At 44.6% G+C, this 15,404-nt stretch overlaps 2 protein-coding genes across 3 annotated transcripts; one reads left to right on the top strand and one right to left on the bottom strand.

Annotated features, from left to right (window-relative positions):
• The first annotated feature begins 4,666 nt into the window (after nt 1–4,666).
• On the top strand, nt 4,667–10,268 carry LOC123114201 (post-GPI attachment to proteins factor 3). Of its 2 annotated transcripts, none has more exons than XM_044535586.1 (6): nt 4,667–5,033; nt 5,166–5,445; nt 8,639–8,903; nt 8,997–9,196; nt 9,279–9,466; nt 9,706–10,268. In XM_044535586.1, the coding sequence occupies exons 2-6, from the start codon at nt 5,339–5,341 to the stop codon at nt 9,990–9,992; spliced, it is 1,047 nt and encodes a 348-aa protein (XP_044391521.1). In that variant the 5' UTR covers nt 4,667–5,033; nt 5,166–5,338; the 3' UTR covers nt 9,993–10,268. The 2 variants fall into 2 exon arrangements, with proteins under 2 accessions (XP_044391521.1, XP_044391522.1); XM_044535587.1 differs by having other exon boundaries at nt 4,667–5,047.
• A 953-nt stretch (nt 10,269–11,221) lies between these two features.
• On the bottom strand, nt 11,222–12,797 carry LOC123117649 (G-type lectin S-receptor-like serine/threonine-protein kinase At1g34300). Its single transcript, XM_044538365.1, has one exon. It carries the CDS (start codon nt 12,712–12,714, stop codon nt 11,392–11,394), a length of 1,323 nt encoding a protein of 440 aa, XP_044394300.1. The 5' UTR covers nt 12,715–12,797; the 3' UTR covers nt 11,222–11,391.
• Nucleotides 12,798–15,404: the final 2,607 nt, after the last annotated feature.

The raw sequence follows: 15,404 nt of genomic DNA, 5'->3' as shown, positions 1-15,404 counted from the left end.
CTCGTGTTGGAAAGATCCTGATATATATATCCAATTGGATGTAAGTTAGTATGAACTATTATTGTTGACATCACCCAAAGGTGAATACGTTGGGAGGCGAAATTATAAGCCCCTATCTTTCTCAGTGTCCGATTAAAACTCCATAACCATAAGTATTGCCTGAGTGTTAGCAATTGTGGAAGACTATATGATAGTTGAGTATGTGGAGTTTGCTAAATTAAAGCTCTGACATAGACCCTTCCTGAAAATAAGATGAATTATAATTGTTTGGTGACTGAGAGTGAAGTTTTCTAGTCTTCAAGAAAGTGCTTTAACATGTGAATATCTTGTTACTTGATCATGAAAAGCTTTATGAGATGAACTACTGTTATGACATATAATCATGCTAGAAAAGGTGATTGAAATTATCATTGAACAAACTTGTGCACCTGCTAGCATTCACACTTCATAAATTCTTTCTTTTATCATTTACCTACTCGAGGACGAGCAGGAATTAAGCTTGGGGATGCTGATACGTCTCCAATGTATCTATAATTTATGAAGCACTCATGCTAATTTATTATCTGTTTTGAACGTTTATGGGCTTTATTATACACTTTTATATTATTTTTGGGACTAACCTATTAACCGGAGGCCCAGCCCATATTGTTGTTTTCTTGCCTATTTCAGTGTTTCGAAGAAAAGGAATATCAAACGGAGTCCAAACGGAATGAAACCTTCGGGAGCGTGATATTTTGGAACAAAAGTGATCGAGGAGACTTGGAGTTGAAGTCAAGGAAGCTTCGAGGTGGCCACGAGGGTGGGAGGCGTGCCCCCCCTACTGGGCGCGCCCCTGTCTCGTGGGCCCCTCGAGCGTCCCCCGACCGACTTCTTTCACCTATATAAGTCCATATACCCTAAAACCTTCGAAGACAACAATATATCGAGAGTTCCACCGCCACAAGCCTCTGTAGCCACCAAAAACCAATCGGGGCCCTATTCCGGAACCCCGCCGGAGGGGGGATCCCTCACCGGTGGCCATCTTCATCATCCCGGCGATCTCCATGATGAGGAGGGAGTGGTTCACCTTCGAGGCTGAGGGTATGTACCAGTAGCTATGTGTTTGATCTCTCTCTCTCTCTCTCGTGTTCTTGATTTGGCACAATCTTGATGTATTGCGAGCTTTGCTATTATAGTTGGATCTTATGATGTTTCTCCCCCTCTACTCTTTTGTAATGGATTGAGTTTTCTCTTTGAAGTTATCTTATCGGATTGAGTCTTTAAGGATTTGAGAACACTTGATGTATGTCTTGCCGTGCTTATCTGTGGTGACAATGGGATATTCACGTGATCAACTTGATGTATGTCTTGGTGATCAACTTGCGGGTTCCGTGACCTTGGGAATCTATGCATAGGGGTTGGCACACGTTTTTGTCTTGACTCTTCGGTAGAAACTTTGGGGCACTCTTTGAAGTACTTTGTGTTGGTTGAATAGATGAATGTAAGATTGTGTGATGCATATCGTATAATCATGCCCACGGATACTTGAGGTGACAATGGAGTATCTAGGTGACATTAGGGTTTTGGTTGATTTGTATCTTAAGGTGTTATTCTAGTATGAACTCTATGATAGATCGAACGTAAAGAATAACTTCATATTATTTTACTACGGACTCTTGAATAGATAGATCAAAAAGGATAACTTTGAGGTGGTTTCATACCCTACCATAATCTCTTTGTTTGTTCTCCGCTATTAGTGGCTTTGGAGTGACTCATTTGTTTCATGTTGAGGGATAGTTATATGATCCGATTATGTTATTATTGTTGAGAGAACTTGCACTAGTGAAAGTATGAACCTTAGGCCTTGTTTCCTAGCATTGCAATACTGTTTACGCTCACTTTTACCACTTGTTACCTTGCTGTTTTTATAATTTCAGATTACAAAAACCTATTTCTATTATCCATATTGCACTTGTATCACCATCTCTTGGCCGAACTAGTGCACCTATACAATTTACCATTGTATTGGGTGTGTTGGGGACACAAGAGACTCTTTGTTATTTGGTTGCAGGGTTGTTTGAGAGAGACCATCTTCATCCTACGCCTCCCACGGATTGATAAACCTTAGGTCATCCACTTGAGGGAAATTTGCTACTGTCCTACAAACCTCTGCACTTGGAGGTCCAACAACGTCTACAAGAAGAAGGTTGTGTAGTAGACATCAGGAACCAATATGAGCATCCATGTTCCTCTATTGGTTATTGTCCGGAGACATGTCTCTGTCATGTCTACATAGTTCTCGAACCTGTAGGGTCTGCACGCTTAACGTTCGATGATGATTGGTATTATGAGTTTATGTGATTTGATGTACCGAAGGTTGTTCGGAGTCCCGGATAAGATCACAGACATGACGAGGAGTCTCGAAATGGTCGAGACATAAATATTTATATATTGGACGACTATATTCGGACACCGGAAGTGTTCCGGAGAAGTTTCGGATAAAACTGGAGTGCCGGAGGGTTATCGGAACCCTCGGGGGAACTAATGGGCCTCGATGGGCCTTAGTGGAGAGAGAGAGAGGGGCAGCCAGGGCAGGCCGCACGCCCCCTCCCCATTGAGTCCGAATTGGACTAGGGGGAGGGGTACACCCCCTTTCCTTCTCCCTCTCCCTCTCCTTCCTTCCCCCTCTCTTCCTTTTGGTGGAAACCTACTAGGACTTGGAGTCCTAGTAGGATTCCCCTCTTGGGGGCGCGCCAAGGAGGGCCAGCCGGCCTCCCCTCTCCTCCTTTATATACGGGGGAGGGGGACACCCCATAGACACACAAGTTGATCTTTAGCCGTGTGCGGTGCCCCCTCCATAGTTTTCCACCTCGTTCATATTGTCGTAGTGCTTAGGCGAAGCCCTGCGCCGGTAACATCATCATCACCGTCACCATGCTGTCGTGCTGACGGAACTCTCCCTCGGCCTCAGCTGGATCTAGAGTTCGAGGGACGTCACCGAGCTGAACGTGTGCAGATCACGGAGGTGTCGTGCGTTCGTTACTTGATCGGTTGGATTGCGAAGACGTTCGACTACATCAACCGTGTTACTTAACGCTTCCTCTTTCGGTGTACGAGGGTACGTGGACACACTCTCTCCCTCGTTGCTATGCATCACCTAGATAGATCTTGCGTGATCATAGGAATTTTTTTGAAATTACTGTGTTCCCCTACAGTCACCACTATTCATATGATGCTTGTTGTCTCCATGTGTGAGTTGTTCCCCTAGTTCTCAGGGATGTGGATAAACTTTGGTATGTCTGAGTTGAATGCTTATAAGGATATGAGAATGTCCACTGGACGTTTGGTTTAATAGCCTTCGTGAATGTTGTGAAAGGGCCCCACTCAGCATTTCTACCTTCGTGAATGCCTAGTGTCGTTGTAAAGGTTATGATGTTGATGTAAGGCGACAGGAAAGGCCTCTCTACTCCGTCTTTGCAATTGATAGGGGAGTAACAGAGAACCCTTGGTGAGGCCGCGACAATGGGGAAATCCTTAATTATTTTGTGAGAACCAGAGCGGGGAAACTATAGTAGTGACGTGCGTGGTACGAAGTCTACCTAGAGTAGAATGTATGATGTACCCGGATCTGTCCAATTACAAATGTCAAGAGTGGCTCAAGTATCCAACCTAGAACTATATGCTAGAGCATATGTTGTGTTAGACACATGCCAATGGGAATTCCGGACTCCTTGAGAATACCCTAATCCTCTTGTTGGTTTCATCGCCATATTTGTCTCGTTGTGCTCTTTTAATTCTTTTGCATTATCTACTATTGTTCGCACTCTACTCAAAATTATTACAACCTTCCACCTTCATTTTGTTTTGTGTCTACAACTAACTTCCGCCTACACGATTCGGTATTTGGACACACAGTTCATGAATAAAAAAACCAGAAATTTAAAATAATAATTAAAAACCATTTTGTTTCACTCAACTATAGGTTTATCGAAAACCGGTTCAAAATAATTACAACCTTCCGCCTTCATTTTGTTTTATTCAACTATAGGTTTTGGTGAGTCTTTCCCACAATAAACCGGAAGTAAAACAAAATCAAAATAACAAATCCAAAATATGATTCACGCAAATAAATAAATAAAATTGAATACCACAAACGGGAAGGAAAACCCGAAGCCCGGAGTTTCAATTTTTTTGGAAGCACATGTTGTGCCCCCCCCCCCCTTTTTTTTTCTGGAGAGCACACATGTGCTTCTCGTGAAAGCAAATCTATACTTCCACACAAAGCAAGTCTGTGCTTCTCGTAAAATCACATAATTTCTTTTGCTCGGAAGCAAATATATGATTGTCATGATTTTTTTCTTCACATTTTTCTTTCTCCAAAACCTAGGGAAAATAGGCGGAACTTGTAAAGACATTTGATGCATAGGATATGAATTTTTTTCATTGAGTCTAAGCTGATGTTTTCCTTTGAAATGTGAAGAATCGGTTCCTATCCTACTACATAGGATGATAGGAATATGAATCCATTCCTACAAACCAAAGAGCTAAAAAACAATTTCTTTGAAAATCCTATCCTATAGTATTCCTAGACACAATTCCTACAAATCAAAGAAGGCCTGAGTGGGCTTTTTCCCATCAGCCCAAGGGTCGGCCCCCAACGACCAAATCAATCAATAGCCCAATCATTAGTTTTTTTCTCGTCCTCTCCCATCTCCATCTCCATCTCCGACTGCGCCGCCACGACCACGACCCATCTCCCAGCCTCGCTCACTCCGCCCTCCACCCGCCGCTCCCCTTCGCCGCCGCTCACCAGTCAGGGGCCACCGCCGCGCCGCTCCCGCCCCTCCGCTCCGTTCCTTGAGCTCGCCTTTGACCCGGCGGCGAGGACCTGCAGGCCGCCCTTCTCCTTCCTCGGACGGTTCCTCCCCGTTCCCCGACTCCACCCTCAGCCCTCTGGCTCTCTCAGGCACCAGGCTAGTCAGCAGCCAGCGGCAGCTCGCCCGTTTAGATCTCCACCTCGCGCTCGCAGGCGGCGGCAGCAGCACCCACCCAAGGTACACTCCTGAAGGTGATCTACAGACTGCAGTACAGCTAGCTAAATTTTTGATTTGATTTGCTGCTCCATGTTCAATTTACACTTAATAAAAGTCTAATTATATCCCTCTGGAACTTGGGAGTTGGAACAGGGCATCAACATTCTCTGTCAATTGGAACTCGTTGCAGTGCTAGTCCTTGTCGTCCTCTCCCCTTTACTCCTGGACTGCCCTGGAGTAAAGATCCATCAGGACGCCACCCCTTTGGCCCCCATAGCTGGTTGCGGTGAGGGGTTCGCGCACTGGACCCAGGCGTGCCTGCCGGGATGGCCGGAAGTAGCCTCTGGGTAGTTCGATTGGCTTCCCTTCTTGCAGTCGGATTCGTGGTCGGCTCCGTCGAGGCCAGCCCTGGAGATGCTCATCCGCAGTACAGGTGAGACGAAGCATTGTTGACTCATCTCGTGGTGCAGATGATGTATCATTGCGCCTGGTTGTTGTTTATTTTCTTATATACTTGATTCCAGGCCTGGCTGGATAAATTGGTTCTCGAGTTTTTGTAGTTTTTCTAATGTGAAAGTGGGCCTAGCTGCGCTGTGGTTGATGCTTATTGCTTGTAATTGTAGTAATTAAATCTGAGATATATTATACCTAGTAGCATTGCTCGTCGTCTTTTAAATATATATATCTAGATGCGTAATTGGGTTAACTTTAGCTGATGTTTCGTCATCTTACCTAGTTGGTTAAAAATATTAAATCTCTCGTTCTATCTTTTGGAATGCATGTACTGGAGTCCACAATTGACTATCCTACAGTTTGATTGAAAATATCTGAACAGGAAAACTGGACACTGTCGATCGAAGATGGTTATTGTTTGACTTCGACTTGACAATGGAACAATAGAACCTTAAAGTATTCCTGTCCGTCAGATGAACAATTAGTCAAGTTTCAGCTACCACACTCTACTTTCTAGTGTAATTAGTAAATTGGTTCAAAGGTGGATTCACTAAAGTGGATAAAGTGACAAATACTCAGATGGAGGGAATAATATGTGAGAAAATAGTGGCATACTTTGAGTTACATAATTTTCAATCCCATTTTAGATGCTTTAGATTAGATGCACACAGATTAAGTGGTGATACATGACTGGTATTCTTGCCATGGTAAATTACTCAGTCATACTTACTCCCTCCGTAACTTAATATAGGACGTTTTTTGACACGTGTCAAAAAACGTCTTATATTAAGTTACGGAGGGAGTATTAGATAGACAGAGAGACTGCAGGTCAAACAATTAATTATTGGATTCAGAGCAGCACTAGCTAGAGGTTAGATGCAGCTCTGGGCTTTATACTATACTACCACACCTACTTAGAGGAATTTAAAAGTATACAAACATAATACCTCAAAGTGGTGTTAAGTATTGTGATAATGGTTGTTACCATACATTGATCATTTTGTGTTACTTCATTGTGAAATATGTTTTTGTTCTCTTACTGACTTGACTGAAACTATTTATGTTAAGGATTGCTATAATGGTTGTTAGTTGTTACAAAATGTTTGGTCCTTTCTTGTTACTTCATTGTGAGATATGTTTTTGTTTCTTGCTGACTTGACTGAAATACTGGATTAGTAGTTTAGTCTCCCTCCGACTCCAAAAAGAAGGCACACACTCTTTATGAAAGTCAAGTTTAACCATGAATTTAACTAATAAGATTATACCATTAAATTTGTATCGGAAAGAAGTTTCCAGTGGTATAACTTTTAAGTTACTTGTGTCTTATTGGTCTAATTGACGGTCAAAGTTAAATTTCGGAAAGTGTGGGCGACTTCTTTTTGGAGTTTGAGGGAGTACTTCTTACTATATTTCGGGGAAAAGTATTAAGCTATACGTGATTACTTGGTAATTGATTATCATTGCCTGGATATACTTTCTTACTTAAGCTGTGCACAAATGGTTCTTCTAGTAGGTGGTCGAACTATACATTGTTAACAAAACATAGTATGTCTTCAAAACATAGTATGTCTTTTTAGACGTCTGTTTGGTTATGAAAATTGTATCAGGCCAATCATTTTTGCAACAGTTGCTGTGGATCTAGTGACCACCTTTAGCTAACTATTGTCGCGTCGGTGCCTCAGTTATTGTTGGAATTGTATAAGCATTGGTTAGGAGTTATACATTGTGTTAGTGGCTGTACTAGTTTGTGTTCATGAGGTGCTGTCGTCTGCCGTCGTCTCATGAATGGCATATGTGAGATTCTGAACAAACCAGTTTAACTATGACACTTGAAGAATTGCATGTGTGCGTAATTATTCATTTTCATCCTTGTCGAACTCTCGACCGGAGTCATACTTCCCAATGATTTTTTATTTTATTTTGGCTGACATACTACTACATGGTTTGTGGTGCCATTTCATTGCATGGACCGAAATTGCTGTTATTTTCATGCTGTGTACATCTATTCCTATTTGAACTGCCGGTGGCGGGAGAGCACGGGAGGAGCGCTTTTGGTGAGGTTATTGGTCGCCTTCGGAGTCGACCCGGTAGTCGCCCGGAGAGCAGCCTGGGAGGCCTGTTGGGCTTTTCTCTCACATAGCAATTTTACAGGAATACAGGTGCAACACAGAGGATTGTGAAGCACAAAAAATTGCAGGATTAGTCTGTTGGAGTCTAAAAGCATAGGAAAACCGCCCCATCCCTACGCGCATGTGTAGAAACAGTGGTTGGAGGGGATTTTGATTCCTATTGAATTGTTAAATAGTACCCTGAAATTTCAGGTGCCCATTTCTTTCCTCCGAAGGGTAGGATCAAATTCCAAGGTTTCTCCAAATTCCTAACAATTTCCTTCAATCCAAAGTACCCCTTTGCCATTTACCCTAACATTTGTTTAGCTTTATCAAAATTTTAAATAAAATTGCTCTAGACGCAGTTGTATAGATTCTGCTAAATTGTGGGGCAGTGTTAAAGAAATGATTTTAATCAATGATGCGTTTGCTTGCACATCATCTGTTCCGTAGCTGTCTTGTGACAGTCAGTCAAGGCAATCTGGATGGTGACAGGATGCCTAGGTCCTCCTGATCAATTTCAGGATACAAGAACAAATAGTAAACAATATCTGATATAATACGGTAAATTGAATTTATGTGGCTGCACATTAGGAGATATAGCAGCACAATAGTAGAATGACCCCAATTCTAAACAAAACACTAACAGTGGATTACTGTAAGTCAATGACTGGGCTACACCTGTGAATGCTATTTCTTTTCCAGTGCGTGAGTTGTTCATGATTAATTTATAGTATCATACTTGCAGTAATAATTTTTCTTCTAGTATGCTTCCATTTTGCTTGTGCAATCAGTCTACCACCCATAATATCTGGTTTCTGCCTGTCCTTTTTTCCTGCACTCTATGGACTCTAAAAGGTGACTATTAGTTTGTGGATGTATTTCATAAAAAGTAATTGGGTTCACCATATTTGTTTTTTACTTTTTTATTTTTCTTAACAAAATTTGAACTGAAAACTGGTTGGGTTCCTGAAATTTGTTCATCTATCGACCTTTCAGTTGCTGTCATTTTGATGTTACACTGTTTAGAACTTTCTGGTAACTGGCGTTGTGATCAACCTGCAGAACTTGTGTGAAGGAGTGTCAGAATACAGGGATTATTGGAAGTAACATCATCAGCCACTGCCAGTCCCGGGATAACGACAGCACATCTGCTGGAAGTTCATGGTACACACAGGGGCCCCTTTACATGCAGTTAAAACAACAAAACTGTATGTCAGACTGCCGCTACTACTGCATGATACGAAGAGAAGAGGAACGACAATTAGGTGGCCTGAGCCCTGTTAAATATCATGGAAAATGGCCCTTCAAACGTGTTTCTGTCTTCCAGGCATGTTTTGGCTTATATGTTGATAAGTGATACTAGTACTTCACCATGATGACTACCACTACTACATGTCTTAACTTGTTTGCCATTTATCAGGAGCCCCTTTCAGCTGCACTGTCTGCTCTCAACCTATTGACGCACTTCACTGGCTGGGTTTCATTCTTCCTGCAAGTGAATTACAGATTACCTCGTAGACCTCAGACGAAGAGGACATACTATGAATACACTGGCTTATGGCATATCTATGCAATATTATCACTGAATGCATGGTTCTGGAGCACTATATTCCATACTAGGTGTGCATTTGCTCAAAACTTGCGCATGCTGTCATGATAGTATTTGATATCTTACTCAGCAGCATCATTCTTCATTTTGTAGGGATATTGACTTGACTGAGAAACTGGATTACTCTTCAGCTGTGGCCCAACTTGGCTACTCTTTAATCCTTACATTGCTAAGAACTTTTAATGTCAAGGATGAGGCTGGCAGGGTGATGTTTGCTGCACCTATTCTAGCATTCGTTACAACACACATCTTGTATCTTAACTTCTACGAACTTGACTACGGTAAAGTTCCTTTTGCTTCTCCTACATTATTTGATCTTTTGCTATCTTCATTCATTCATACAAGATCTATCCTGCATATATATGAAATTAAATATTTTACTAGCTAGGCTCGACAATCGTGTAGCTGTTACTTTTACCATGTTTTGTGGTGTTACAAGTTAAATAAAAGATACGAGCGTTTATATGCCTTTTGTGTAGATTAATTCATGTGCATCTGCTGCGTTTATATGCCTTTTCAGGATGGAACATGAAAGTTTGTGTGGCAATGGGTCTTGTTCACATTGCTGCATGGGCAGTCTGGTCTGTTGTGACCCATCATCCGTCACGATACAAGGTTTGGATTGTCGTATTCGGAGGAGCTCTAGCTATGCTTCTTGAGGTGTATGACTCTCCTCCATACAAGGGGTATGCTGATGCACATTCGCTGTGGCACGCGAGCACCATTCCTCTCACCTATCTTTGGTGGACCTTCGTTAGAGACGATGCAGAATTCCGCACCTCCACACTTGTTAAGAAGGCCAAGTAGTAGTACATTAAGGTCAGTATGAATGCTGTTAGCTTCTCCCTCTCTCAAGGTAACACAAGCAGAGGACATGCGTGCTGCCATGCCATGCGTTCCCTGGACCGATCAGGACAAACCATTCATCTTTCAGCGAAACTCAGCATCTTGTTTATGCGGTATCTTTGGATCTTGCCTTCCTGATTTCTGTTTTGATTGATATCAACAATTGTTTTGTTCTGTAATAGAAAAGGACATAATCTTTTTCGTGTCTGTTGAAATGGTTCACCATACGGGTTTCAATGCTTATACTCCCTCTGTCCCATAATGTAAGACATTTTTTGACTCTAGTGTAGAGTCAAAAAACGTCTTACATTATGGGACGGAGGGAGTATAAACCTAGCATTGCAGTCAAAGACGAGATAACAAGCCAGAAGTTATGAATTTCAGTTCCTTTGGGAATTTTCAACTTGGACGCTCATTTCTTCCCTTTATGTCTGGATAATTCATAATGCATGCCCGTATTGGGCTGGACTGGTTTGGACGTGTCCCCAACCCGGTGCTCGTTTAGGGACCTCCAACTGGTCCGGACTATACCTGGCCATCAGCCACGCTGGGCTGGGCTTCAGGTTTGGGCCTAACAAAGCCCGAAGCAGAAAACCTAGGCCTCAATGCCCCACCATACTGTTGCCGCCATCACAATGGACATGTTGGAGGCCAACAACTTGTCTGTCATCCTGCCGTACTCAACTCCCTTGCCTGCCGCGTCCGCACCGATGAATGGGGAGATGATCAAACGCCAAGCCCGACGCTTGAGGGCAAAGGCAGTGGGTGCGGCCACCCGAGCCCTAGCCTAACTCCTCCAGCAGTCTTGATTCAATCAAAACCCCACTCGAAGCTCGCTGTTTTTGACAATTCACCCTACTCTTTTTGCGTCCCACACCGCCCTCTTCACCCTCAACGTCACAACCCATGCCATCGTTACCGCCCACACCCTCGTCACCATTGCAATGGATCTGGTGGAGGCCAAAAACTTTTTCGTCGTCCCACTGAACCTAGCTCCCTTGCCCGCCGCATCCGTGCCGATGAATTGGGAGACGATCAAACGGCTGGATGGTGAAGGAGATCCGTGCGGGCGCGGCAATATATATTAGTGTAGATCTGATTACAAAACACGTACCGTGAAAACGAATCAATGTTCATTTTGAAAAACATTCCCAATAACAGGATGCAACAATTTTGCAATGTTTCTTAGTATTAATTAACACGGGTTAACTCTTCTGAAATAAGCAATCTGAATAACTTTACAGATTATTTTTGCTAAAAGGGTGTTACTCTTTATTTTATTTCTCTTAGCCCACAAAGTTCTGCAACGGGTGCCAAGCTTTGCTAGCAGTATGATTTTAGAGGAAAATAAATAAATAAATCATCCATGGAGGCCGGAGGTCCCCGGCGACGACGCGTTAGTGGCGCTGACGGGCGGGTTGGGGACGCCGGGGAAGCAGACCTTGACGAAAGATGTGCTGGGGAGCGACGCGGACTGGTAGGCGCTGACGAAGTTGGAGACCTTGAGCCAGCAGAGGCCGGAGCCGTCGGAAAGCGCGGTGGCGCCGACGCAGGAGCTGCCGGCGAGGCAGTTGAGGCGGCATGCCGTGATGCCGATGTAGAACTGCTCTATCGCGATCTCCAGCGGGTAGGTGAGGAACTGCGTGTTGTCGATCTGGAGCATGGTGGAGTTGCCCGGGCAGTTTTGGAGCTCGGTCTTGCGCTTGCACCCGCTCCGGGGGTTCGATGCGTCGACGAGCTCGAAGTTCCGCGACGGGCAGCCGCACACCGGCGACGTGCGGTTGTAGCTGCACATGCCCATGTTGCCGCAGTAGCCGAACACCTGGCATTGGTCCGCCACCGCCGACCACTGCTCCGTCGCCGTGCCGCTGCCGTGCGCGGCGCTGTAGGCGCGGAAGTTGCCGTCCGAGTCGAGGCGCAAGAAGCGCAACATGTCGCCGCTCTCGCCGTAGTTGCTGCTGTAGGCGACGATGATGGGGGAGTCGAGCGAGCCGTCGGTGATGGAGACGATGCCGTTGGTCTGCATCGTGAGCTTCGGGGAGCTGAGCGTCGTGTTGGCGGTGAAGGTGTAGTTGTAGCCCTTGCTGAGGTAGGTCACGGGAGCGGCGCCGGCGCTGGCCCAGTTGAGCGTGAGGTTGCCGGTGGCCCTGTCGACGGCGAAGACGTAGGGGCCGGAGGTTAGGTTCATGCCGGAGGTGAAGCTCTGCGACATGACCACGGTGTCCGTCGGGTGGTGGAATGACTGCCACACGACGCGCCCCCTGGAATTGTTGAGCACGAGGTTGCCGCTCTCATGGAGGGATGCGGCGGCGACGCCTCGGCCGGCGGTGCCGGACGACCAGAGCACGGCTCCAGAGCCGTTGACCAGGTGCAGGTCGCCGGACGACGAGAGGCGGAGCGAGCCCCTCGAATCCACGGCCGCGCCGGCACCGGCGGACCAGACGGGGACGCCGCCAGCGTAGGTGACGGCGGCGACGAAGAGCGACGGGGAGGTCGGCGACGGCACGAAGCGGAGGGAGTAGGTGGAGTTGGGCGACGACCACGATGTCGAATTGGCCGCCGGCGAGAGGGAGGAGCCTAGGGGCATGTCCGCGCCATGGGACAGGAAGGAGAGGAGCAAGAAGCAGCAGCAGAGGATAGCAAGGTCCGCTCCGGCTCCGGGATCTCCCCGTAGAGGCCGCATCTTTCTTCGACGGCAGCGAGGAAGAAGACCGCGGATTCCTCCGTGATGGTGGTTGCACCGGAAGAGGCTAGCTCCGGGGGCTACGTAGCTCGGCTTCCCATATCATGGCGTCTTCCCTCGGCTATATAGCGGAGTCTCCACCGGAAAGTCCTTTCTCAGCCCGAGCTCAAATGAGCTAGGATGAACAGTAAAATCGAAAAATATTTTAAAAACGTTTGAAAAATTCTGAAATTTTTTCGTGGTAAACTTTGACAAATACTCTAACTGCTTGCAAAATTTCATCTTCAGATCACATTGGTACAAGGCGTGGCAAAAAAGACAAAATCAGTGCTCCAAAATGCTTTAAAAGTAGCATTTTGAGAGCATCGATTTTGTTTTTTTGTCACACCTTCCACGAATGTGATCTGAACATGAAATTTTGCAAGCAATTAGAACATTTGAACATTTTTGTAATGTTTTTTGATTTTACTGTTCACCCGAGCTCATTTGAGCTCGGGTGTAGATACTCTCTCCACCGCGGCCAACTACTGGCTGCTGACAATTCCCTGATTTTCCTTGATGGGCCTCTCTCTCAATCTTTGTCATGTAGCTCCTGTGTATGACCAAAAATTCAAAGACTATTCAAAACAATAGGATAGCAAAACATATTTTGCTTGTGTTATTCACAAAAACTAAAAAGGTTTTAAAACTATCCAACTGAAGTCGAGCGTTTGGTTACTGGATCTACCCGATGGGAGATGGTAGCACGGAATATTTTCTACCGGTTTGGATGGCGATCATGTAATAGGATAGACATTTAGTGTTCCTATCTTTTTATGCTAGCCGGTTGTGGCTTTTCTATTACTGTTTTGCTCTTCATGAGCCTTTTTTTGTTCTTTGTTCGAGACATGGAGACTTGTGTTGGACCTTTTGCTTATTAATAATCATGGCCGTATGCATCGTTCTGATGCAGAGACTGGGGTGAGCCCCCTTTTCGAAAAAAATACAATTCATATTTCGGGGACATTTTTATTGAGTTTTTACATCATTTCAGTATTATTTAAAAACATTATAGTTAATTCATTTTATTTATTTTAGCAATTTTTCATTCTTTCACCAAATATAGAAATGAATTCATACATATTCATAAGTTTGAATTAGTTTGGGACAGGAATTTTTGGAACATGGTACTACACGCACAGTTAGAACAGTAAAGTAAAAAATACTGAAAAGAAATAAAGTCTGAAGTGTTTTCTAATATACATAGTCGACCGATATACTCGCATGTAAAGTTTCACGAACAAATGATACTCATGATAATCCGGGCTAAATGACAAAACTGAAGTTATATTAAAAGAACATTGTTTGGGGAATAGTAAGGTCTTAGTTGTATTTTCTTCACCAAGAGTATCATGGGTGTCAATACTTCACCAAACTTCACACGTGAGTAGAATAGTATACCAAGTTCGGCACCCAAAATTTTTATAATTTTATTTTTCCTATTGTTTTCTCTAACTTATATTTAGCGTGGGTGCATGTGGAACTATGTTCACCTTGATATTTTCGTTTGTTTTGGTCATAATTCTACCAATTTCAGAAAATTTCCATGGATATTCAATACAAAATTTAGTTATTCAAGTCATATTGCAATCAATTTCTCAAACATTTCATACGTGCTTTATGAGTGAACCTATTTGTGCTTATGCCGCTTTGCACTCGGTTTATATATAAGCCAAGTGTTTTTCACGGTTTACAGGACACAGCTTACTAAGAACCCGCTTATCAATGGTAAGCCGAGAGCCACGGGGAAAACTCTCAATTTATATATAAGCCGAGTACATCTACATAAGCCGAGGGCCAATAAACACATGGTTTATATATGACGGCAGCCGGACACTAACGGCTGCGTCATGTATCCGTCTATATAAGCCGAGTGCCAGCGAGCACACGGTTTACATGTAAACCGAGGGCCAAGGCGAGCCGCACGGTTTATATGTAAACCAAGGGCTCTGTTATGCCACATGGTTTATATATAAACCAAGGGTCGAGCTGAGCCACACAATTTATAAGTAAACCGAGGACTGAGGCAAGCACACGGTTTAAATGTAAACCGAGCCCCCCGACCCAGCTTATATTTAGCGGGATCGTCGGATAATGGCTTATAAGCCGGGTGCCGCGTCATGGGACACACGGCTTACAGCCCACCAGGGTCGTGGCATAATGGCTTATAAGCCGGGTACCGCGTCCTGGGACACACGGCTTACATCGCACCAGGGTCGTGGCATAATGGCTTATAAGCCGGGTGCCAGGCCGTGGAACATCCATCGCAAAAAAAAAGAAGAAAAAAACACCACGTGGAACACAAGTGAACAGGCAAATTCTAGATGCGTTTAATCACTTACTTTTCCAGCTAAAATCTAGAGCCCTTGCATATACCAAAAATCAAGCGAAGATAGCAAGAAGGTCACCGTGTCTTTGGACCAGAAGAAACGACTGATCGAGCATGGCCGGTGAGCTCAAGACCAAGTCCGCCAACAGAAATATCAGCAGAACGTCACCGACAGCAGCACGTGCAAGTATGTCACGAGGCGATCCCAGCCGTTCAATATCACACGGAGGGGCCCGATGAGCCGAAGGTGGTCCCAGACCGTCAACACAATTGACCTCCAGACTTTTCGCGCTAGTCGTCGCTCGTTGGTCGCATGGGTCAG

The sequence above is a fragment of the Triticum aestivum genome, chromosome 5B (assembly GCF_018294505.1).
Source record: "Triticum aestivum cultivar Chinese Spring chromosome 5B, IWGSC CS RefSeq v2.1, whole genome shotgun sequence".
Lineage (NCBI taxonomy): Eukaryota > Viridiplantae > Streptophyta > Magnoliopsida > Poales > Poaceae > Triticum > Triticum aestivum.
Note: the sequence above shows the minus strand (reverse complement) of the source record. Positions and strands in the feature narration are given on the sequence as shown.

What these genes read in the sequence shown, in the direction of transcription:
- LOC123114201 (XM_044535586.1), top strand. Translation starts at nt 5,339, where the DNA reads ATGGCCGGAAGTAGCCTCTGGGTAGTTCGATTGGCTTCCCTTCTTGCA. An exon ending in AACGTGTTTCTGTCTTCCAG is followed by an intron (nt 8,904 to 8,996) that starts GCATGTTTTGGC and finishes GCCATTTATCAG; the next exon opens with GAGCCCCTTTCAGCTGCACT. An exon ending in AGCACTATATTCCATACTAG is followed by an intron (nt 9,197 to 9,278) that starts GTGTGCATTTGC and finishes TTCATTTTGTAG; the next exon opens with GGATATTGACTTGACTGAGA.
- LOC123117649 (XM_044538365.1), bottom strand. Translation starts at nt 12,714, where the DNA reads ATGCGGCCTCTACGGGGAGATCCCGGAGCCGGAGCGGACCTTGCTATC.